The 24,386-nt window shown below is 46.1% G+C and overlaps 1 protein-coding gene across 1 annotated transcript in view; it reads right to left on the reverse strand.

Annotated features, from left to right (window-relative positions):
- FRAS1 (Fraser extracellular matrix complex subunit 1) overlaps positions 1 to 24,386 on the reverse strand; it is an 887,592-nt gene that overhangs the window by 208,612 nt on the left and 654,594 nt on the right. The window contains exon 26 of the mRNA XM_063919583.1: positions 24,179 to 24,319. Within this exon, the coding sequence (XP_063775653.1) occupies positions 24,179 to 24,319 (141 nt within the window). The remainder of the gene's footprint in view (positions 1 to 24,178; positions 24,320 to 24,386) is intronic.

The following is a 24,386-nucleotide window of genomic DNA, read 5'->3' on the forward strand; positions in this document are numbered from 1 at the left end:
ACAGTAGGCCATTGCTGTATCTTGCAGCTCTGTGTCAAGTATACTATCTCTGTGCTGCATTATTGTGAGCAGTATATAGTAGGACAGTGCAGCATTTTGGTGACCAGCAGTATACATATAGTACAGTACAGTAGGCCATTGCTGTATCTTGCAGCTCTGTGTCAAATATACTATCCATATCTGTGCTGCATTATTGTGAGCAGTATATAGTAGGACAGTGCAGCATTTTGGTGACCAGCAGTATACATATAGTACAGTACAGTAGGCCATTGCTGTACCTTGCAGCTCTGTGTCAAGTATACTATCCATATCTGTGCTGCACTATTGTGAGCAGTATATAGTAGGACAGTGCAGCATTTTGGTGACCAGCAGTATACATATAGTACAGTACAGTAGGCTATTGCTGTATCTTGCAGCTCTGTGTCAAGTATACTATCCATATCTGTGCTGCATTATTGTGAGCAGTATATAGTAGGACAGTGCAGCATTTTGGTGACCAGCAGTATACATATAGTACAGTACAGTAGGCCATTGCTGTATCTTGCAGCTCTGTGTCAAGTATACTATCCATATCTGTGCTGCATTATTGTGAGCAGTATATAGTAGGACAGTGCAGCATTTTGGTGACCAGCAGTATACATATAGTACAGTACAGTAGGCCATTGCTGTATCTTGCAGCTCTGTGTCAAGTATACTATTTCTGTGCTGCATTATTGTGAGCAGTATATAGTAGGACAGTGCAGCATTTTGGTGACCAGCAGTATACATATAGTACAGTACAGTAGGCCATTGCTGTAACTTGCAGCTCTGTGTCAAGTCTACTATCTCTGTGCTGCATTATTGTGAGCAGTATATAGTAGGACAGTGCAGCATTTTGGTGACCAGCAGTATACATATAGTACAGTACAGTAGGCCATTGCTGTATCTTGCAGCTCTGTGTCAAATATACTATCCATATCTGTGCTGCATTATTGTGAGCAGTATATAGTAGGACAGTGCAGCATTTTGGTGACCAGCAGTATACATATAGTACAGTACAGTAGGCCATTGCTGTACCTTGCAGCTCTGTGTCAAGTATACTATCCATATCTGTGCTGCATTATTGTGAGCAGTATATAGTAGGACAGTGCAGCATTTTGGTGACCAGCAGTATACATATAGTACAGTACAGTAGGCTATTGCTGTATCTTGCAGCTCTGTGTCAAGTATACTATCCATATCTGTGCTGCATTATTGTGAGCAGTATATAGTAGGACAGTGCAGCATTTTGGTGACCAGCAGTATACATATAGTACAGTACAGTAGGCCATTGCTGTATCTTGCAGCTCTGTGTCAAGTATACTATCCATATCTGTGCTGCATTATTGTGAGCAGTATATAGTAGGACAGTGCAGCATTTTGGTGACCAATAGTATATAGTTGTACAGTACAGTAGGCCATTGCTGTATCTTGCAGCTCTGTGTCACTGCAAGTATCCATATCTGTGCTGCATTGTTGTGAGCAGTATATAGTAGTACAGTGCAGCATTGTGGTGACCAGTATACTACAGTACAATAGTCCAGTGCTGTTCTCGCTGCTCAGAGTCAGATCTCCGTAGTATCATCAGTGCTCAGTAAAATCAGTGCTCAGTATAATCAGTGATTGATCAGTATAATCAGTTCTCAGTATAATCAGTGCGCTGTTAGACGTGCGCCCGTTTTCCGCCATTAGTGCATTGGGATTTAGACAATTGATGAAGTTATTGAGTCCCCGGTACAAAATCCCATCTAGATTCCACTTCACTAGGCAGGCGATAGCGAGATTTTACCAATTAATATCAGTGATTTATAATTAATTATTAATTACAGTGATCTTGCCAAATGATTCCAGTGATTTTGTCATTTTCTTCCAGTGATTTGGACCAATAATACCATTGATTAGAACAAATAATTCCTGTGATATTGAGGTGTTTGTGTTGCTTAGCTTAGCCATCCAGAGACCACAGTGCACCTCTTTTTCTCTTTTCTTTGCATCATGTGCTGTTTGGGGACTATTTTTTTAAGTGCCATCCTGTCGGACACTTCTGTATATGTCCAGTGGTACTGCCATTTGATATAATTCCCGACATTACTGCCATTTAACTCCAGTGATTTTGTCATTTTCTTCCAGTGATTTGGACCAATAATACCATTGATTAGAACGAATAATTCCTGTGATTTTGTCATTTTCTTCCAGTGATTTGGACCAATAATACCATTGATTAGAACAAATTATTCCTGTGATATTGAGGTGTTTGTGTCGCTTAGCTTAGCCGTCCAGCGACCATAGTGCACCTCTTTTTCTCTTTTCTTTGCATCATGTGCTGTTTGGGGCCAATTTTTTAAGTGCCATCCTGTCTGACACTGCAGTGCCACTCCTAGATGGGCCAGGTGTTTGTGCCGCCCTCTTGAGTCGCTTAGCTTAGTCATCCAGCGACCTTGGTGCAAATTTTAGTACTAAAAATAGAATTGTGAGGTGTGAGGTGTTCAGAATAGACTGGAAATGAGTGGAAATTATGGCTATTGAGGTTAATAATACTATAGGATCAAAATTACCCCCAAATTCTATGATTTAAGCTGTTTTTGAGGGTTTTTTTGAAAAAAACACCCGAATCCGACAAAAAATTTTGAGGGAGGTTTTGCCAAAACGCGTCCGAATCCAAAACACGGCCGCGGAATCGAATCCAAAACCGAAAATTTCCGGTGCACATCTCTAATTACCATACTGCTCGTTGTCTGTCCTGGACCAGGTTTATCCCTTTCGGCCTATCCTATCAAGGTGCTGAGCCTTGGCCGGACTAACGTAACACTGTGTCAACATTTGTGCTAAGCTTTGAGGGTGGAGATGGTTTCCATCTCCTTATGTTTTTTAATTTTTCATACAGCTGTGATCTAGTGTGTTTGGGTATTATCCTATTATTTTTACACTCCCTTTTCTTATATGACTGATGTTTCTGTGTAGTGGGAGCGTTGGGACTAGTTTAATCCTTTTTTTTTTTTTATATATATATTTATTGGGTTTTTTCCACAAAAGACATAGAAAAACAATGCAGTACAATACAAAGTGCAGATGAAATATATGCCATGGTACAGGTAGGCAACAGAGGGTAAGACTAAGCATTGAAAACCACCACTGACGCCGTGGGTAAATTTAAACAGCGTGGGAAACCATGTCAATGGAGCTTCACAACAACAGTAGTACATATTGTCAAAAGTCCAGACCCAAAGTGCAATATACAGTATAAAATCTGCACACTAATACATACTAACGAAATTAATAATACAGCAACAGAGAAAGAAAAAGAGCAGAACAACAGAGACATGGATATGAATTAATAGGGAGGAGGGGGGGGGGGTTGCAGATGCTAAAACCTGTGAAGCACGGCACACACATAAGTAGCGAAGGGACCATCCCGTTCCGTGCCAATGGGAAGGGAACGAGTGTCACCTAGGGGCCAGAAGGGGATTATCACCAATAGAAATACATAATTTGCGATAAGAATCCCAACTAAGGGAGTCAAATATTTTTAGAACGTGGAGTTGTTGGGGAGATGGCAGAGAGTCAATGGCCCTCATTCCGAGTTGTTCGCTCGTTGCCGATTTTCTCTATATTGCGATTAGTCGCTTACTGCGCATGCGCAATGTTCGCAGTGCGTCTGCGCCAAGTAAATTTGCTAAAAAGTTAGGTATTTTACTCACGGCATAACGAAGATTTTTCATTGTTCTGGTGATCGTAGTGTGATTGACAGGAAGTGGGTGTTTCTGGGCGGAAACTGGCCGTTTTATTGGTGTGTGCGGAAAAACGCTGCCGTTTCTGGGAAAAACGCGTGAGTGGCTGGAGAAACGGGGGAGTGTCTGGGCGAACGCTGGGTGTGTTTGTGACGTCAAACCAGGAACGAAACTGGCAGAGTAAGTCCCGAGCTACTCAGAAACTGCAAAGAAATTTCTATTCGCAATTATGCGAATCTTTCGTTCGCAATTCTGCTAAGCTAAGATTCACTCCCAGTAGGCGGCGGCTTAGCGTGTGCAATGAGGAATGAGGGCCAATATACGGTCCCCACTTCTTGTAGAAACGCAGAGGATTACGGTCAAGGTCTGGGAGAGTAGATTGACGCTCAAAATATAACGTAGTAGTAAGAAGGGACTTGAGGTTAGCAAGAGAGGGAGAAGTTCTATATATCCAACAGTGATCGCAAAAACGCGCTATAGCGCGTATTTTACCCCATAATGAGAATCGGGGACTCGCTTTTACAAAATGAGTGCGTCCCTGGGGACGCGCTCCGTTGTAGGCAGTCCTGTAGCTCCTTTGATCTCTCCGCCGGGTCCCGCTGCCAATCTTGTGGCTTCTTTGAAGTCTCTGGGTCCAGCGGCCAATCCTGTGGTGCCAGGTCCAGCGGCCAATCACAATAGTCTCCCTCTCAAACCCCTCCAATAGCTGGGCTTCCGGGAGGACTGTTTGTTAGACGGGGAGGAGGAGCTGTTGCTGCCTTTCACTCCCGTATGCAGCTGCGGCACCCGGCGTACTCAGAAGGCAGACCGAACTGCAGCGTTAACAGGCTTTCTCGGCGGCCACCTGTCTCCTCCCCATCCCGGCGCTGCTATTCACTTCTCCCCCTCACCGCCGTGGCTACTCAGAACTCGGCGTTGCGGATGCCGCGCCGAGCCTTGGAATTTACCGGCGTATGCCCCCGCATCCTGAGTGGCCGCGGCGGTGAGGGGGAGAAGTGCATAGCAGCGCCGGGATGGGGAGGAGACAGGTGGCCGCAGAGAAAGCCTGTTAACGCTGCAGTTCGGTCCGCCTTCTGAGTACGCCGGGTGCCGCAGCTGCATACGGGAGTGAAAGGCACCAACAGCTCCTCCTCCCCGTCTACTAGTCCTCCCGGAAGCCCGGCTATTGGAGGGGTTTGAGAGGGATGGCAACAGCTAACGATTAAAAGACTGGGGGTGAGAGCAGTACCCAGCATACACAAACACAAATTCACACATTCACACATTGACCAGCATAGTTACCCCACCCCCATATACCCACACCCTCCAAAGCCACACAGTACCATCACATGCACCCCACCAACCACACAGTGCCCATTACACACACCCCCAATACCCACACATTGCCCATTACACACTCACACAGTGCCAATCATACGCACTCCCCACAACGTGTTCCCGTGATCACTGTGTCTGGGGACGACAACTGGGGGTCTGAGATGGTGGCTATAGTGTGTAACGTGCTCTGCCGGGCGCAACGTGTGTAACGTGCTCTGCCTGGCGCAACGTGTGTAACGTGCTCTGCCTGGCGCAACGTGTGTAACGTGCTCTGCCTGGCGCAACGTGTGTAACGTGCTCTGCCTGGCGCAACGTGTGTAACGTGCTCTACCGGGCGCATTGTGTGTAACGTGCTCTACCGGGCGCATTGTGTGTAACGTGCTCTACCGGGCGCATTCTGTATAATGTGCTCTACCGGGCGCATTGTGTATAACGTGCTCTACCGGGCGCATTGTGTATAACGTGCTCTACCTTGTGCAATGTTTATATTTGCTTTACCTGGTGCAATGTATATAACGTGCTCTACCTGGTGCAATGTATATAACGTGCTCTACCGGGCGCATTGTGTATAACGAGCTCTACTGGGCGCAATGTGTATAATAATGCGCTCTAACTGGCGCAATGTGTATAAAGTGCTCTACCTGGCATAATGTGTATAACGTGCTCTGCCTGGCGCAATGTGTATAAAGTGCTCTACCTGGTGCAATGTGTATAACGTGTTCTACCTGGCGCAATGTGTATAATGTGCTCTACTTGGAGCAAAGTGTATAGCGAGCTGTACCTGGTGCAATATGTATAATGTGCTCTACCTGGTGCAATATGTATAACATGCTGTACCTGGCGTAGTGTGTATAGGAGGTTCTACCTGGTGCAATCTGTATAAGCGGCACTACTGTGTGGTGTAATGTCAATTGGCACCAATATGTGGTCACGCCCCTTCCCCATAAAGCCATGCCCCTCAAATTTTGTGGCGCGCCTTTGGCGCGCATTGCCTTTACTTTGCGGTCTGGTAAAGTGGAACACAAATTAACTTTCTGCCTAAGGGCACCAAAATGTCTTGTTACAGCTCTGGTGCAGGGTGTCCTGCATGCTACACAGCCCAGCAGCACTGTCACCCCATCCCCCCACCTTGCAACACTTTTGTAGTGTCCAAACAAGATTAAGATTAATAAGAACCTCCATTCCGATGGGACCCAGAAAAAGACCGGTAGGACCCCAATTTTTGAAAGTGAGGGGTCCCTGGGACCCACTTTTTTTTTGGATCAGTGCGATCACAATGATTTAAAATTAATTTCTTTCCCAAAGTCAGCAAAACATACAGAAACGGAACATAATGAGCTTGAGAGGGGGGTAAACACCAGGCTGTAGTGTTAAGGCCAAGGAGCGCTGCTGGGTCCAGAGGGAGCACAATCTGGAAAGTAGATCTTACATACCACAGTATCTTATTCCAGAACCTTTTAATCTTTGGACAGTGCCAGAAATTGTGCATAAAAAGGGCACTCGGCGCTTTACACTTGAGACAGTGTCCAGAGTCTGTAGAGACCATATATTTATGCTGTCCTGGGGCAATATAAGCCCGATGTAAAAATTTAAAGTGGATTTCCTGAAGCTGAGCAGAATGCAGGGCTTTCAGGATAGAGGGGAGGGGGTAAAGGAAGCAGTTCACCTCCGGATCCCAGGACCACTCACTAGACCATTTAGATAACAACAAAAATATATATTTTGTGTGCTCACAGGTACCAGGGGAAACACCAGAGTTTTTCTGATGTTCCCACGTGTACCAGTGAGTGAACAAAAATCCAGGCGCAACAGTTAGTGGTTAGATCACCAATTCATCAATAAATGGCTAGAAATTATACTAATCACCAGGCAATTATACAAGCTGCTCCCACTTAATAGCCTAGGGTTAAACTATAGTCAATATACAAACATAAGGTACTTAATAGAGAGCGCTTAAATTCCACTCACATTTATTAGATATATTAAAAAGTAAATATAGATAAAAATAATCACATTTATATACATAAATTATGCATGTATGGCACTTTAAAAAAGCTGAAAGACACCTCGAGTGATACTGATAAACTGTATGGCTCCAAATTATTCTTAAAGTTCATAAATGTATAGGCAGTCCATAGCCATATATTATGTATCTTAATAGGCTAGTTTGGCCAGAATTACTTGATATCCAGTTATTTTTATATCCTAGTAATTCTTTGTGTATAAGGATATATACACTGACTATAGCAAGTTTGCTATTATTGAGAGTCCAGATATTTAAATGGATACAAAAGCTGCAGTCATTAGATCCAAAATATCCTGATGTGTGCACTCACCAGGACCCGGTATTAACCATTTGCCGCTCTACTTCACAGTAATAATAATAGCAAACTTGCTATAGTCAGTGTATATATCCTTATACACAAAGAATTCCTAGGATATAAAAATAACTGGATATCAAGTAATTCTGGCCAAACTAGCCTATTAAGATACATAATATATGGCTATGGACTGCCTATACATTTATGAACTTTAAGAATAATTTGGAGCCATACAGTTTATCAGTATCAAACGAGGTGTCTTTCAGCTTTTTTAAAGTGCCATACATGCATAATTTATGTATATAAATGTGATTATTTTTATCTATATTTACTTTTTAATATATCTAATAAATGTGATTGGAATTGAAGCGCTCTCTATTAAGTACCTTATGTTTGTATATTGACTATCATTTAGATAACATAGGGCGCCAGAGAACATCAGGCTTGCTAGGTAACAAATCCTGGTACAACCTGCTGACTTTGTATGAAAGAGTCAGTAATGTGACCAATAAGGAGGGACAGAGGGTCCATCCTCCACTCGTGCACAGGAGGGATGGGGAGAGATTGTACAAAATGACGAACTTGGAGAAACATAAAGAAATCAGATGAGGGCACACCGTGTCTCTCGGCTAATTTTCGCAAATGACAGCACAGGTCCACCCGGGTCAAATACGTCACGAATAAGGGCAATGCCCCTAGACTTCCACGCAAGGAATTTGGTATTGTCAAAAGGTGGGGTGAACCAGGGGTTTCCGCAAAAAGGAATAAAAGGGGAATATTCTGGGTTTCGGTGTAGAGCTTTGTTTATGGCTCCCCAAGAGCGGTAAGTATCCCAATAAAGAATATTAGAACGCGCCAGAGATGGGAGGAGGGGTTTTGGGGTGTGTAGCAGTGCTCTGAGATTATAGGGATACACAAGATCTTGCTCTACATCATAATTAACATATGAGGAGGTGCCTAATAGCCAATCCGAGATATACCTAAAATTCACAGCCCGGAAGAATGCCAAGAGGTCAGGGACAGCCAGCCCACCCTTAGCGCGAGGAAGCTTAAGCTTAGGAAGGGAGATCCAAGATATCTTATGGTTCCAAAGGAATTTAGAAAACAGTTTATCATATAACAATAAATCTTTGCTAGGGGGCTGGATAGGGATCATCTGGAGGAGATAAGAGATTTTAGGGAACACAATGCTCTTCAGGATGGCTACTCTCCCTAATAGAGAGAAAGGTAGAAAGGACCAGGTGGACAGCAACTGTGACACCTTGTTATAAACCTCTGTATAGTTGGCCGAATATAAATCTGAGATATTTACTGGAAAATATATACCCAAATATTTAAGTTTCGTAGTATTCATCTGGAATTGAGTAAGGACAGGTGAAGAGGTGCGCGTACAAGCAGCCGGAGTGAGTGGGAAGAGTTCAGACTTGGAAGCATTAACACGGTACCCTGCAAAGGTACCAAACTCAGTAATGACTTGCATAATTGGTGGGATAGAGGTCTCAGGATTTGAAATAAAGAGGAGCATATCATCCGCGAATAAACTCACACGAAGCTCATGGTCACGGACCAGAACTCCAGAGTATCCGGGAAGGTGACGCAACTTAATAGCCAAAGGCTCTATGGCGATGGCAAATAAGAGTGGGGAGAGGGGGCAGCCCTGTCTGGTGCCCCTGTGAAGGGGAATGGGTGCAGATAAGTAGCCATTACACATAATACGGGAAGAGGAGGGGGAATATAAATTTCGGAGCATGTTGATCAGGTCCAGTGGAAACCCAAACCTCCCCAGCGTGGTATGCAGGTGGTCCCAAGTAACAAGGTCAAACGCCTTCTCCGCGTCCAATGAAAGGACGTATTGGGGGTCTGGGTCTCCGCTGGAGTGCAACTAGCTAGCCGCTGCAAGAACTTTACGGATATTATTAGTGGAATGCCTACCCGAGATGAAACCGGTTTGATCCGGATGAATAATTGAGGGAAGCACTCCCTTTAATCTGTCAGCAATAATTTTTGTAAAAAGTTTATAGTCAACATTGAGGAGAGAAATGGGGCGGTAGGAGCCGGGGAGATGGGGATCCCTCCCGGGCTTGGGAAGAAGACGGACCAGAGCATCATTAAAGTATAAAGGGAGGGAGTGAGAGGTTAGAATTGCATTAAACACCAGAACCAAAATATCCAGCAGTTTAGGCTGGGGCATTTTATAGAATTTGCCAGAGAACCCATCAGGTCCAGGGGCTTTTAAGGGTTTTAAATGTTTGATAGCAGCCTTCAACTCCCGAGGAGTAATCGGGGAGCAGAAGCCCTCAGCAACCGAAGGCGGGATTTGAGGTAGGGAAACAGAATGCCAGAAAGAAGTTTTAGTGGGGACATCAACAGGGGAATGGGCATAAATGTCCTTGTAAAATTCTGAGAGGAGTTGCGCCATGTCTACAGACTTAGTAGCCAACGAGCCATCACCGCGTTTAAGCGACTGGATCACCGAGGAAGGCACAGATCCCCGCAGAAGATTAGAAAGGAGACGGCCTGTTTTATTGCCAAATCTGTAAAAACTGTGGTTTTTGTGAAAGGTATGACGATCTCCCATTAGTGCTAATACAGTATTGAATTGGGATTTACATTCTAAGTATGTTTTCTTTGAGGCAGGAGAGGGAGACTGTTTAAATTGTTGGTAAGCATCCGTTAAGCATCGTTGAGATGTTTTAAATTCAGAAAGAAACTGTTTCTTTCTCGAGGAAACATATTCCACAAGCCTACCCCGGAGAACTGACTTGGAGGTCTGCCAAAACAGTAAAGGGTCAGTCTCAAAAGTGCTTGCATTATCCAGTCTGAACTCCTCCCAAAATGCCTCCAACCTATTCCGAAACTGCAATGAGGAGGTGAAGGAAGTCGGGAAACGCCAACATTTAAAAGAGCCGCAATCTAGCGAAGTAGTTAAGCAAACCCAGACGAAAGCATGATCAGAAAGGGATATCGTTTCCATCTGAGCCTCACTACTTTGAGGGATCAGAGAATCCGACAGCAATAAAAAATCAATTCTGGACAAGGTGCCATAGGCAGCCGAGAGACACGAGTACTCCCTATCAGTAGGGTGAAGGAATCTCCAAGCATCAGTCAGATGTAATTGCTGAACAAAGAAGGGGACACCTAGGGCAGGGGGAAGGCGTGCACGAGCGGAGGAATTCGAGTCCATATAAGCAGAGACCACAACATTGAAGTCTCAGCCCACAATCATTGGGAGAGACATAAATGGGCACAATTTAGTAATAAGACTCTTGAAAAATACCTTCGAATAAGAATTTGGGGCATAAACAGTACATAAAACATATTTGGTGTTATGAAGTAAAATCTCAAGAATAAGGAATCTACCAGCAGGATCACACAAAGAGGTGAGAACCTCTATATGCAGGTTGCGTTTAGCAAGGATAAGTACACCCCTCGCCTTAGAGGAGTAGGGAGCATCAGAAAGCACCTGCCAACCGAGGACACCCAGCTTTTGGGCCTCCGGGGAAAGAAGGTGCATTTCCACCAAAAACATTAGATCCATATGCATTTTATTTAAATAAAGCAGTATTTTCTTCCGTTTGATGGGAGAGTGAATACCCCCCACGTTCCACGTACCCCCTTTAATGGCAGACATAAGACATATGACTGGGGGCAATCACAAATGAAAACATCCTACAATCCCACAGGTAATGGAGGGGAGAGAGAGACACAGGAGGGAGGGAGGGAAGGGGAAGACAAAAAGGCAATATAGACATAGAAACGAGAAAAAGAAACCAGACCCACCGGGGGGTCCCGCAATAACAATGAGAATGTAACTTCACGGTAAGTCAAATGGGGCAGTAACCGTATACAGCGAGGAGGACATTGCTCCTAGCCAATACCACTATATCGAGCAGCATAGGGGAGGGAGGGAGGGGGGGGGGGGGGGGGAGGGGATGGGAGGAGAAGGGAGGGGGAGATGGGGGCATGGAGGTGAGGACCAAGATAATATCAAACAGGTGGAGGTTGAGCACAAAACAGGTAGCATGGACATATAACTTCACAAGAATGCATAACAGAGAATGAACTTATGTTACTCCAGGGGTACATATACATCACCTATAGGACCAGCGTGGATGTGCTGAACAAGTCCAAACAGACCAACAGAGGATCACATAGTCCACAAGGTTAGGGAAAGAAAAATATGCGGCAACAGAGCAACAAGGGGAGAGGAGAGTTCAAGATCAGATTCAGGAGAGCACAGCTATTTCAGCGATGGGTCAGAGGTGGCAGCTTCCGAAAGATAAGCAGCAGCATCCTCCGGGGTATGAAAGTCCTTAAAGGATGTGCCGTCAAAGATCCTCAGGCGCGCAAAGTAGAGCAGTGCGAATTTTCGGCCCTCCTGGACCAATTTAGAGCATATAGGTGAGAATGCCTTGCGGAGTCTGGTGAGCTCCGGAGAAAAATCCTGGAAGAGTAACAATTTGGCATCTTCCCAAACAAGATCCCGTACACGACGGGAAGGCGACCAGAGAGCCTCTTTATGGAGAAAGTTAAGCACACCACGCGGTCGTGATGAAGTGGAGGAGGGACGGGTGGGGCCCGTTCTATGTGCACGTTCCACCACTAGGTCCGAGCAGACATCTGGTATTCCAAGAAGATCAGGAAGAGTATGTCGGAGGAAATGATAAAGAGCCTGTCCCTTAACCGACTCTGGAAGCCCGATAAGCCGAAGGTTATTGTGGTACGACCTATTTTCCAGGTCGTCGATCTTTGACCATACCAGGTTTTCAGATTTCTGCAGTTTAGCAGAGATATCAGAAAGTTCGGCGATTTGTTGGAAATTATCACCAGCAGTATGTTCCACTTGTAAAACACGTTTAGACAGCTGTTTGTATTGACTTTTGATATCCAAGACAGCCTGCTGTAATGCAGCAGCATGCAACTGTGTTTGTTCCTGGAATAAAGGCTGGACAGTTTCTTTTACCGCCCTGACAATGTCAGCATAAGATAATGGGTGCCCAGGTACATCTAAGGGCGATGGGGTCCCCGCAGCCGTGGAGCCCACCAGGGCAGGAGAGCTGGAGGGGGGAAGGGCTGCAGGAGCAGCGGGTGTAGCCGCTGTGCGGGCTCCGTCGTCTAAGGAGGCCGCGGCGGCCATTTTAGAAGCTGAGCTGCGGACCTCAGACCTGGCGCGGGAGTTCTTTCCCTGCATCACGGGGGCCAGAAAACGGTCCATACAGGGTGGCCGGAGCTGCAGGGGGTCGAGGCCGCTCAGTGGACGCCCAGAACGGGCGGTATGGGGATGTTAGTGGCGGCAGGCACCGGAGCTACACGAGCTGCGTGTCACTCCATGCAACGCCGGAACCGAAGTCCAGTTTAATCCTTTTTTAAAGTCGTACGAGTCCTTGATATCCTATATATAGATGAGGAGGAAGTTAGCTAGTTAAGTTATGGTTAATTGGGTGTGGGAAAAGGACATTTGCGAATCTGACTGATTTTGGATGGTGTTCCTTTTTTTTTTTGTATATAGTGGGAGGGCCGGGGCTGGCTAGCCCCACCTTGGTGGTCAATTGTATTTTGTTGCCCTCGTCAGACATGTGTTTTTATCCTTATTCAGGGGTGTGTGTGGGGGGGTTACTTAGGTAGTGGTAGTTTGGTTCAGGGGGAACTGGGATCCAAGTATGCCTGGGTTGGGGTTAGGCCATACAGGGTGAGGGGTTCTGGGGTGGTTTGTTTTGGAGGGTTTTTTTTTTTTTGTATTTTGCAGAAAATTTGGGACTGTTACTTTTATGCGGGATATGTCTATACCCATATGCCCCATGTATCAGTCAGCTGACCTTAATACGAGCCCATATGGCGCCAGTGGGCTCTTAGTGCTTGATGTTATGCTGTGGGGTGGTATGTAAATCCTGCTGCATATTTTATATGTCTCCTATTTGTATACATTCCTTGATTGTACATTTCTTTTTTTTGTAACTTGTATGCTTCAATAAGTCTGCTGTTATCATTTGTTTTCTGTTTTTGGGTTTGCATAATCTTATAAAACTTTAAAAAAAAATACTCAATTTAAAAAAAAAAAGAAGGAAGTCCAGGAACAGTATTTTGTCCCTCCTGGAGAGGATAATGTTGGGAGGTATGCAGAGATGAAGTCATGAAAAGTGGGTGGTGACTGCTCACTGCATTGCAATAACCATGGAGAGAAAGCCAGACATAGATATTTATAAAAAATACACCATTCATTTTCTATTTAACATTTTTTTTTACAGCAGCTGATATCTTACTTTATGGGCAGTGCATGGAACACAAACAAGAAAATGTAACTGTAGAGCAACATAGAAAATATCACTACACCTAGTGGTGGACTTTAATTGTCAATTAGGGGATATATCCACCGCCATTGGATAAGGGCGGTAGATATGCAAACCAGGAAGCTCTCCATACTCACCTGCTGTCTGGAAGCAATGCGTGTACACATGATTAAATGACTTGATCTTCATAGAATAAGCTTTATAATGGTCTTAATCAACTGAATTATATATTTACGGGGGATATTTTCATATGGAGTTATGTTTTAACATATATTAACAATTGTTAGTATATCCGAACACAGCTTTTTGCATCTGCCTGGCGTGCTGGGAAATTTGTTAAGCTTGACAGAGCAATCATTGGCGCTTGGTTGTGGCAATATATTGTGCTTCTCTAGGCCCTAATGTCAGATGATCAGGCTGATAATTGCAAAGTGTATGGCCACCTTTACCTGGAACTGACTCCTGATTGCAAAGAGGATATTTAAATAACAACTTTGAGAATTGCTGCCCACTACCTCTAAAAAGATCATTGAAACGTGGGTGTTATATGATTGGAAGGCTTGAGGTCTCCTTCTGTTCATAAGTGGATGTCAGCAGCAGATTTCCACCACCAATATTCACGTCAAAATAATGTAATACCAGCTTTATGAATTCATGGAATATGGTTTTTACCCTGTGAGCCTGTTTCAGACTTTACAGTAAATACTATGTTTTTAGTAAAAGTAATCATCCCATTGTTTAAGTCACACATATAAGTATATGGGGAGCATGTATACACAAAAGTAGATAGGAGAACAGAGATAATAAGATTTTAAACCTACCGGTAAATCTTTTTCTCCTAGTCCGTAGAGGATGCTGGGGACTCCGTAAGGACCATGGGGTATAGACGAGCTCCGCAGGAGACATGGGCACTCTAAAGACTTTGGAATGGGTGTGCACTGGCTCCTCCCTCTATGCCCCTCCTCCAGACCTCAGTTAGAGAAACTGTGCCCAGAGGAGACGGACAGTACGAGGAAAGGATTTTTGTTAATCTAAGGGCAAGATTCATACCAGCCCACACCATCCACACCGTATAACATGGAATATACGAATCAGTCAACAGTATGAAAAAAAACAGCATCAGCCCGAGACTGATCAAAACTGTAACATAACCCTTATGTAAGCAAAAACTATATACAAGTCTTGCAGAATCTAGTCCGCAATGGGACGGGTGCCCAGCATCCTCTACGGACTAGGAGAAAAAGATTTACCGGTAGGTTTAAAATCTTATTTTCTCTTACGTCCTAGAGGATGCTGGGGACTCCGTAAGGACCATGGGGATTATACCAAAGCTCCAGACCGGGCGGGAGAGTGCGGATGACTCTGCAGCACCGACTGAGCAAACATGAGGTCCTCCTCAGCCAAGGTATCAAACTTGTAGAATTTAGCAAAAGTGTTTGAACCCGACCAAGTAGCTGCTCGGCAAAGTTGTAATGCCGAGACACCTCGGGCAGCCGCCCAAGAAGAGCCCACCTTACTAGTGGAATGGGCCTTTACCGAATTTGGTACCGGCAATCCAGCCGTAGAATGAGCCTGCTGAATCGTGTTACAGATCCAGCGGGCAATAGTCTGCTTAGAAGCAGGGGCGCCAACCTTGTTGGCTGCATACAGGACAAACAGTGCCTCTGTTTTCGTAACTCGAGCCGTCCTGGCTACATAAACTTTTAAGGCCCTGACTACATCAAGAGACTTGGAATCCTCCAAGTCCCCCATAGTCACAGGCACCACAATAGGTTGGTTCATATGAAACGATGAAACCACCTTAGGCAGAAATTGAGGACGAGTCCTCAACTCTGCTCTATTCACATGGAAAATCAGATAGGGGCTTTTGTGAGACAAAGTCGCCAATTCGGACACTCGCCTCGCAGATGCCAAGGCTAACAACATGACCACTTTCCAAGTGAGAAATTTCAACTCAACTGTTTGAAGAGGTTCAAACTAGTGATGAGCGGGTTCGGATCCTCGGGATCCGAACCCCCCCGAACTTCACCCATTTTACACGGGTCCGAGGCAGACTCGGATCCTCCCGCCTTGCTTGGTTAACCCGAGCGCGCCCGAACGTCATCATCCCGCGGTCGGATTCTCGCGAGATTCGGATTCTATATAAGGAGCCGCGCGTCGCCGCCATTTTTCACTCGTGCATTGGAGATGATCGTGAGAGGACCTGGCTGGCGTCCTCTCAGTTTCTATGTTCAGTGGGCTGCAAATTGTGCTGCAAATATCTGTGCTCAGTGTGCTGCAAGTGCAAATATCTACGTTCTCTGCCTGAAAAACGCTCCATATCTGACTGTGCTCAGTGTGCTGCAAATATCTGTGCTCAGTGTGCTAATTGCTTTATTGTGGGGACTGGGGACCAGCAGTATTATATAGTAGGAGGACAGTGCAGAGTTTTGCTGACCAGTGACCACCAGTATTATATGTTCTCTGCCTAAAAAACGCTCCATATCTGTGCTGCATTGTAGTATATAGTAGGAGGACAGTGCAGAATTTTGCTGACCACCAGTATAACTATATATATAGCAGTACGGTACAGTAGTCCACTGATCTACCTACCTCTGTGTCGTCAAGTATACTATCCATCCATACCTGTGGTGCATTTCAGTTTTGCACAGTTTGCTGACCACCAGTATATACTATATAGCAGAACGGTACAGAAGGCCACTGCTCTACCTACCTCTGTGTCGTCAAGTATACTATCCATCCATACCTGTGGTGCATTTCTGTTTTGCACAGTTTGCTGACCACCAGTATATACTATATAGCAGTACGGTACAGTAGGCCACTGCTCTACCTACCTCTGTGTCGTCAAGTATACTATCCATCCATACCTGTGGTGAATTTCAGTTTTGCACAGTTTGCTGTCCACCAGTATATAATATATAGCAGTACGGTACAGTAGGCCACTGCTCTACCTACCTCTGTGTCGTCAAGTATACTATCCATCCATACCTGTGGGGCATTTCAGTTTTGCACAGTTTGCTGTCCGCCAGTATATAATATATAGCAGTACGGTACAGTAGGCCACTGCTCTACCTACCTCTGTGTCGTCAAGTATACTATCCATCCATACCTGTGGTGCATTTTAGTTGTGCACAGTATATATAGTAGTCGGCCATTGCTATTGATATATTACTGGCATATAATTCCACACATTAAAAAATGGAGAACAAAAATGTGGAGGGTAAAATAGGGAAAGATCAAGATCCACTTCCACCTCGTGCTGAAGCTGCTGCCACTAGTCATGGCCGAGACGATGAAATGCCATCAACGTCGTCTGCCAAGGCCGATGCCCAATGTCATAGTAGAGAGCATGTAAAATCCAAAAAAATAAAGCTCAGTAAAATGACCCAAAAATCTAAATCAAAATCGTCTGAGGAGAAGCGTAAACTTGCCAATGTGCCATTTACGACACGGAGTGGCAAGGAACGGCTGAGGCCCTGGCCTATGTTCAAGGCTAGTGGTTCAGCTTCACATGAGGATGGAAGCACTCATCCTCCTGCTAGAAAACTTAAAAGAGTTAAGATGGCAAAAGCACAGCAAAGAAATGTGCGTACTTCTAAATCACAAATCCCCAAGGAGAGTCCAATTGTGTCGGTTCGATGCCTGACCTTCCCAACACTGGACGGGAAGAGGTTGCGCCTTCCACCATTTGCACGCCCCCTGCAAGTGCTGGAAGGAGCACCCGCAGTCCAGTTCCTGATAGTCAAATTGAAGATGTCACTGTTGAAGTACACCAGGATGAGGATATGGGTGTTGCTGGCGCTGGGGAGGAAATTGACAAGGAGGATTCTGATGGTGAGATGGTTTGTTTAAGTCAGGCACCCGGGGAGACACCTGTTGTCCGTGGGACGAATATGGCCATTGACATGCCTGGTCAAAATACAAAAAAAATCACCTCTTCGGTGTGGAATTATTTCAACAGAAATGCGGACAACTGGTGTCAAACCGTGTGTTGCCTTTGTCAAGCTGTAATAAGTAGGGGTAAGAACGTTAACCACCTAGGAACATCCTCCCTTATACGTCACCTGGACCGCATTCATCAGAAGTCAGTGACAAGTTCAAAAACTTTGGATGACAGCGGAAGCAGTCCACTGACCACTAAATCCCTTCCTCTTGTAACAAAGCTCCTGCAAACCACACCACCAACTCCCTCAGTGTCAATTTCCTCCTTAGACAGGAAAGCCAATAGTCCTGCAGGCCATGTCACTGTCAAGTCTGATGAGTCCTCTCCTGCCTGGGATTTCTCCGATGGATCCTTGAGTGTAACACCTACTGCTGCTGGCGCTGCTGTTGTTGCTGCTGGGAGTCGATCGTCATCCCAGAGGGGAAGTCGGAAGACCACTTGTACTACTTCCAGTAAGCAATTGACTGTCCAATAGTCCTTTGCGAGGAAGATGAAATATCACAGCAGTCATCCTGCTGCAAAGCAGATAACTCAGGCCTTGGCAGCCTGGCTGGTGAGAAACATGTTTCCGGTATCCACCGTTAATTCACAGGGAACTAGAGACTTGATTGAGGTACTGTGTCTCCGGTACCAAATACCATCTAGGTTCCATTTCTCTAGGCAGGCGATACCGAAAATGTACACAGACGTCAGAAAAAGAGTCACCAGTGTCCTAAAAAATGCAGTTGTACCCAATGTCCACTTAACCACGGACATGTGGACAAGTGGAGCAGGGCAGACTCAGGACTATATGACTGTGACAGCCCACTGGGTAGATGTATTGCCTCCCGCAGCAAGAACAGCAGTGGCGGCACCAGTAGCAGCATCTCGCAAACGCCAACTCGTTCCTAGGCAGGCTACGCTTTGTATCACCGCTTTCCATAAGAGGCACACAGCTGACAACCTCTTACGGAAACTGAGGAACATCATCGCAGAATGGCTTACCCCAATTGGACTCTCCTGGGGATTTGTGACATTGGACAACGCCACCAATATTGTACGTGCATTACATCTGGGCAAATTCCAGCACGTCCCATGTTTTGCACATACATTGAATTTGGTGGTGCAGAATTATTTAAAAAACGACAGGGGCGTGCAAGAGATGCTGTCGGTGGCCTGAAGAATTGCGGGCCACTTTCGGCATTCAGCTACCGCGTGCCGAAGACTGGAGCACCAGCAAACAGTCCTGAACCTGCCCTGCCATCATCTGAAGCAAGAGGTGGTAACGAGGTGGAATTCAACCCTCTATATGCTTTAGAGGATGGAGGAGCAGCAAAAGGCCATTCAAGCCTATACATCTGCCCACGATATAGGCAAAGGAGGGGGAATGCACCTGACTCAAGCGCAGTGGAGAATGATTTCAACATTGTGCAAGGTTCTGCAACCCTTTGAACTTGCCACACGTGAAGTCAGTTCAGACACTGCCAGCCTGAGTCAGGTCATTCCCCTAATCAGGCTTTTGCAGAAGAAGCTGGAGACATTGAAGGAGGCGCTAAAACAGAGTGATTCCGCTAGGCATGTGGGACTTGTGGATGGAGCCCTTAATTCGCTTAACCAGGATTCACGGGTGGTCAATCTGTTGAAATCGGAGCACTACATTTTGGCCACCATGCTCGATCCTAGATTTAAAACCTACGTTGTATCTCTCTTTCCGGCAGAAACAAGTCTGCAGAGGTTCAAAGACCTGCTGGTGAGAAAATTGTCAAGTCAAGCGGAACGTGACCCGTCAACAGCTCCTCCTTCACATTCTCCCGCAACTGGGGCTGCGAGGAAAAGGCTAAGAATTCCGAGCCCACCCGCTGGCGGTGATGCAGGGCAGTCTGGCGCGAGTGCTGACATCTGGTCCGGACTGAAGGAGCTGCCAACGATTACTGACATGTCGTCTACTGTCACTGCATATGATTCTGTCACCATTGAAAGAATGGTGGAGGATTATATGAGTGACCGCATCCAAGTAGGCACATATACTGGCAGGAAAAAGAGGCAGTTTGGAGGCCCTTGCACAAACTGGCTTTATTTTACCTAAGTTGCCCCCCCTCTAGTGTGCACTCTGAAAGAGTGTTTAGTGCAGCCGCTCACCTTGTCAGCAATCGGCGTACGAGGTTACTTCCAGAAAATGTGGAGAAGATGATGTTATTCAAAATGAATTATAATCAATTCCTCCGTGGAGACATTCACCAGCAATTGCCTCCAGAAAGTACACAGGGACCTAAGATGGTGGATTCCAGTGGGGACGAATTAATAATCTGTGAGGAGGGGGATGTACACAGTGAAAGGGGTGAGGAATCAGACGATGAGGAGGAGGTGGACATCTTGCCTCTGTAGAGCCAGTTTGTGCAAGGAGAGATTGCTTTTTTTTTGGTGGGGGCCCAAACCAACCAGTCATTTCAGTCACAGTCGTGTGGCAGACCCTGTCGCTGAAATGATGGGTTCGTTAAAGTGTGCATGTCCTGTTTATACAACATATGGGTGGGTGGGAGGGCCCAAGGACAATTCAATCTTGCACCTATTTTTTCTTTCATTTTTCTTTGCATCATGTGCTGTTTGGGGACTATTTTTTGAAGTGCCATCCTGCCTGACACTGCAGTGCCACTCCTAGATGGGCCAGGTGTTTGTGTCGGCCACTTGTGTCGCTTAGCTTAGCCATCCAGCGACCTTGGTGCACCTCTTTTTTTCTTTGCATCATGTGCTGTTTGGGTACTATTTTTTAAATCTGCCATCCTGTCTGACACTGCAGTGCCACTCCTAGATGGGCCAGGTGTTTGTGTCGGCCACTTGTGTCGCTTAGCTTAGCCATCCAGCGACCTTGGTGCACCTCTTTTTTTCTTTGCATCATGTGCTGTTTGGGGACTATTTTTTGGAAGTGCCATCCTGTCTGACACTGCAGTGCCACTCCTAGATGGGCCAGGTCTTTGTGTCGGCCACTTGGGTCGCTTAGCTTAGTCACACAGCTACCTCATTGCGCCTCTTTTTTTCTTTGCATCATGTGCTGTTTGGGGACTATTTTTTGGAAGTGCCATCCTGTCTGACACTGCAGTGCCACTCCTAGATGGGCCAGGTGTTTGTGTCGCCCAGTTGGGTCGCTTAGCTTAGTCATCCAGCAACCTCGGTGCAAATTTTAGGACTAAAAATAATATTGTGAGGTGTGAGGTGTTCAGAATAGACTGGAAATGAGTGGAAATTATGGTTATTGAGGATAATAATACTATGGGATCAAAATGACCCCCAAATTCTATGATTTAAGCTGTTTTTGAGGGTTTTTTGTAAAAAAAACACCCGAATCCGACAAAAAAATTTCAGGGAGGTTTTGCCAAAACGCGTCCGAATCCAAAACACGGCCGCGGAACCGAATCCAAAACCAAAACACAAAACCCGAAAAATTTCCGGTGCACATCACTAGTTCAAACCAGTGTGACTTAAGAAACTGTAACACCACGTTAAGGTCCCATGGTGCCACTGGGGGCACAAAAGGGGGCTGGATGTGCAGCACTCCCTTTACAAAAGTCTGAACTTCTGGGAGAGAAGCCAATTCCTTCTGAAAGAATATAGATAGGGCCGAAATCTGTACCTTAATGGAGCCTAACTTCAGGCCCATATCCACTCCTGTCTGTAGAAAGTGGAGAAAACGGCCCAGGTGGAAATCTTCCGTAGGAGCATTCTTGGCTTCAAAGCAAGAAACATACTTCTTCCAGATACGGTGATAATGTTTCGCCGTCACCTCCTTCCTAGCCCTTATCAGAGTAGGGATGACTTCCTCCGGAATAACTTTCCCAGGTAGGATTCGGTGTTCAACCGCCATGCCGTCAAACGTAACCGCGGTAAGTCTTGGAACACGCAGGGCCCCTGCTGCAACAGGTCCTCCTGAGAGCATCTCCTGAAGATCTGAATACCAGGCCCTTCGAGGCCAATCTGGAACAACGAGTATTGTCTGCACTCTTTTTCTTCTTATGATTCTCATTATTTTGGAGATGAGAGGAAGAGGAGGGAATACACAGACCGACTGAAACACCCATGGTGTCACCAGGGCGTCTACCGCTACTGTCTGAGGGTCCCTTGACCTGGCACAATACCTCCGAAGCTTCTTGTTGAGGCGTGACGCCATCATGTCTATTTGAGGAAGTCCCTCAGTGGAGCCCCAGCGTCATGCGGTGGATTAAGTAGAAGCCGGGGTGGACTTCTGCTCCTGGGAACTAGCCGTAGCAGGCATTCTTTTTCCTCTACCCCTACCTCTTCTGGACTTATGCGACCGAAAGGACTGCATCTGATATTGTGGTGTTTTCTTTTGCTGTGGGGGAACATAAGGTAAAAAAGTAGATTTACCCGCGGTAGCTGTGGAAACCAGGTCCGCGAGACCTTCCCCAAATAAAACCTCACCCTTGTAAGGCAAAACTTCCATATGTCTCTTTGAGTCGGCATCACCCGTCCATTGGCGGGTCCACAGGGCTCGCCTAGCAGAAATCGCCATGGCGTTGGCTCTCGAACCTAGCAGCCCAACGTCTCTCTGAGCGTCTCTCATATATAGGACTGCGTCTTTAATGTGACCTAAGGTCAATAAAATGGTATCCCTATCTAGGGTATCAATGTCAGCAGACAAAGTATCTGTCCACGCTGCTACAGCGCTACAAACCCAAGCCGACGCTATTGCCGGTCTGAGCAAGGCACCCGTATGTGTATAAATTGATTTTAAGGTAGTCTCCTGTCTGCGATCAGCAGGATCCTTGAGGGCTGCATTGTCTGGAGACAGTTGCACCGCCTTTTTGGACAAGCGCGTTAAAGCCTTGTCACCTTGGGTGAGGATTCCCACCGTAACCTGTCCTGTGCCGGGAAAAAAATACGCCATAAGAATTCTCTTGGGAATCTGCAGTTTCTTGTCTGGAGTTTCCCAAGCTTTTTCAAATAACTCATTCAGCTCCTGAGATGGGGTAAAGGTTACCTCAGGTTTCTTTTCCTTAAACATGCATAGGTCAGGGACAGAGGGGTCATCTGTGATATGCAAAACATCTTTTATTGTAATAATCATATAATGAATACTTTTGGCCACCCTTGGGTGTTACCTCGCATCATCGTAGTCGACACTGGAGTCAGAATCCGTGTCGGTATCAGTGTCTGCTACTTGGGACAGTGGACATTTCTGAGACCCAGAAGGGCCCTGTGACACAGTCAAAGCCATGGATTGACTCCCTGTTCTATCCTTGGACTCTGCTTTGTCCAATCTCTTATGTAATAAAGACACATTTGCATTTAAAACATTACACATATCCAACCAATCAGGTGTCGGCGTTGCTGACGGAGACACCACAATCCTCTGCTCCACCTCCTCCTTAGATGAGCCTTCCGCTTCAGACATGCCGACACACGCGTACTGACACCCCCACACACTCAGCGATATATCTATGTGGAGACAGTCCCCCAATAAAGCCCTTTGGAGAGACAGAGAGAGAGAGTATGCCAGCACACACCCAGCGCCACCGGACACTGGAATAAACTCCCAGTAGTATAGCGCTTTTACATAAATATATAAATACGCTCACTGCGCCAATTAAATGTGCCCCCCCCCCTCTTCGTTGCCCCCTGTAACTGTGTTCAGCAGGGGAGAGTCCGGGGAGCCAGCTTCTCTGCAGTGTGCTGTGGAGAAAATGGCGCTGGTTAGTGCTGGAGGATCAAGCTCCGCCCCCTCAGCGGCAGGTTTCGGTCCCGCTCAAATTATTTATACTGGCGGGTTTTTTTAATATACCGCCTCCGCCGTATCTAATCTATATGCCAGTGTCCCTTGAGGTTAATATTGCTGCCCAGGGCGCCCCCCCCTGCGCCCTGCACCCTTACAGTGCCCGCTGTGTGTGTATGTGTGGGAGCAATGGCCCTCAGTGAAGATCTGAAGTCTTCTGCCGCCTTTGAAGTCTTCTTTCTTCTTAATACTCACCCGGCTTCTATCTTCAGGCTCTGTGAGGAGGAAGGCGGCGCGGCTCCGGGACGAACGTCGAGGGTGAGACCTGCGTTCCGACCCTCTGGAGCTAATGGTGTCCAGTAGCCTAAGAAGCAGAGCCTATCATTTAAGTAGGTCTGCTTCTCTCCCCTCAGTCCCACGATGCAGGAAGCCTGTTGCCAGCAGTGCTCCCTGAAAATAAAAAACCTAACAAAAAGTCTTTTTCAGAGAAACTCAGTAGAGCTCCCCTGCAGTGCACCCAGTCTCCTCTGGGCACAGGATCTAACTCAGGTCTGGAGGAGGGGCATAGAGGGAGGAGCCAGTGCACACCCATTATAAAGTTCTTTATAGTGCCCATGTCTCCTGCGGAGCCCGTCTATACCCCATGGTCCTTACGGAGTCCCCAGCATCCTCTAGGACATAAGAGAAATGGGAGTGTGGTGGAAGCAGCGATGGGGGGAGAATCTGTGACAATGGGAGAGTGGTGAGAGCATATGTAAAAAAGGGTTGGTGGTCATATGTTACAAGTTTACCTTGCCCCCTTCTATTGGCGACCCTGGCAGCACCAATGCAATAAGTAACATAGCGATTTGGCTCCTTACCTTCACATCTTCTGCTCTTATTATTTCCTGAGAATCCATGTCCACAATGAGGCACACAGTGGTGATTCTTTAAAAATGTTTTCTTGTCGCATAATCTGCATTGCTGGGAAATGTCACATTCCAAACATCCAGTAGGACACACTATAAAGGGAAACACTTTGTCAACTTTGGCCACTTAAACCTTATTTCTAATAGTTGAAACTTTCAG

Source organism: Pseudophryne corroboree, chromosome 1 (assembly GCF_028390025.1).
Source record: "Pseudophryne corroboree isolate aPseCor3 chromosome 1, aPseCor3.hap2, whole genome shotgun sequence".
NCBI lineage: Eukaryota > Metazoa > Chordata > Amphibia > Anura > Myobatrachidae > Pseudophryne > Pseudophryne corroboree.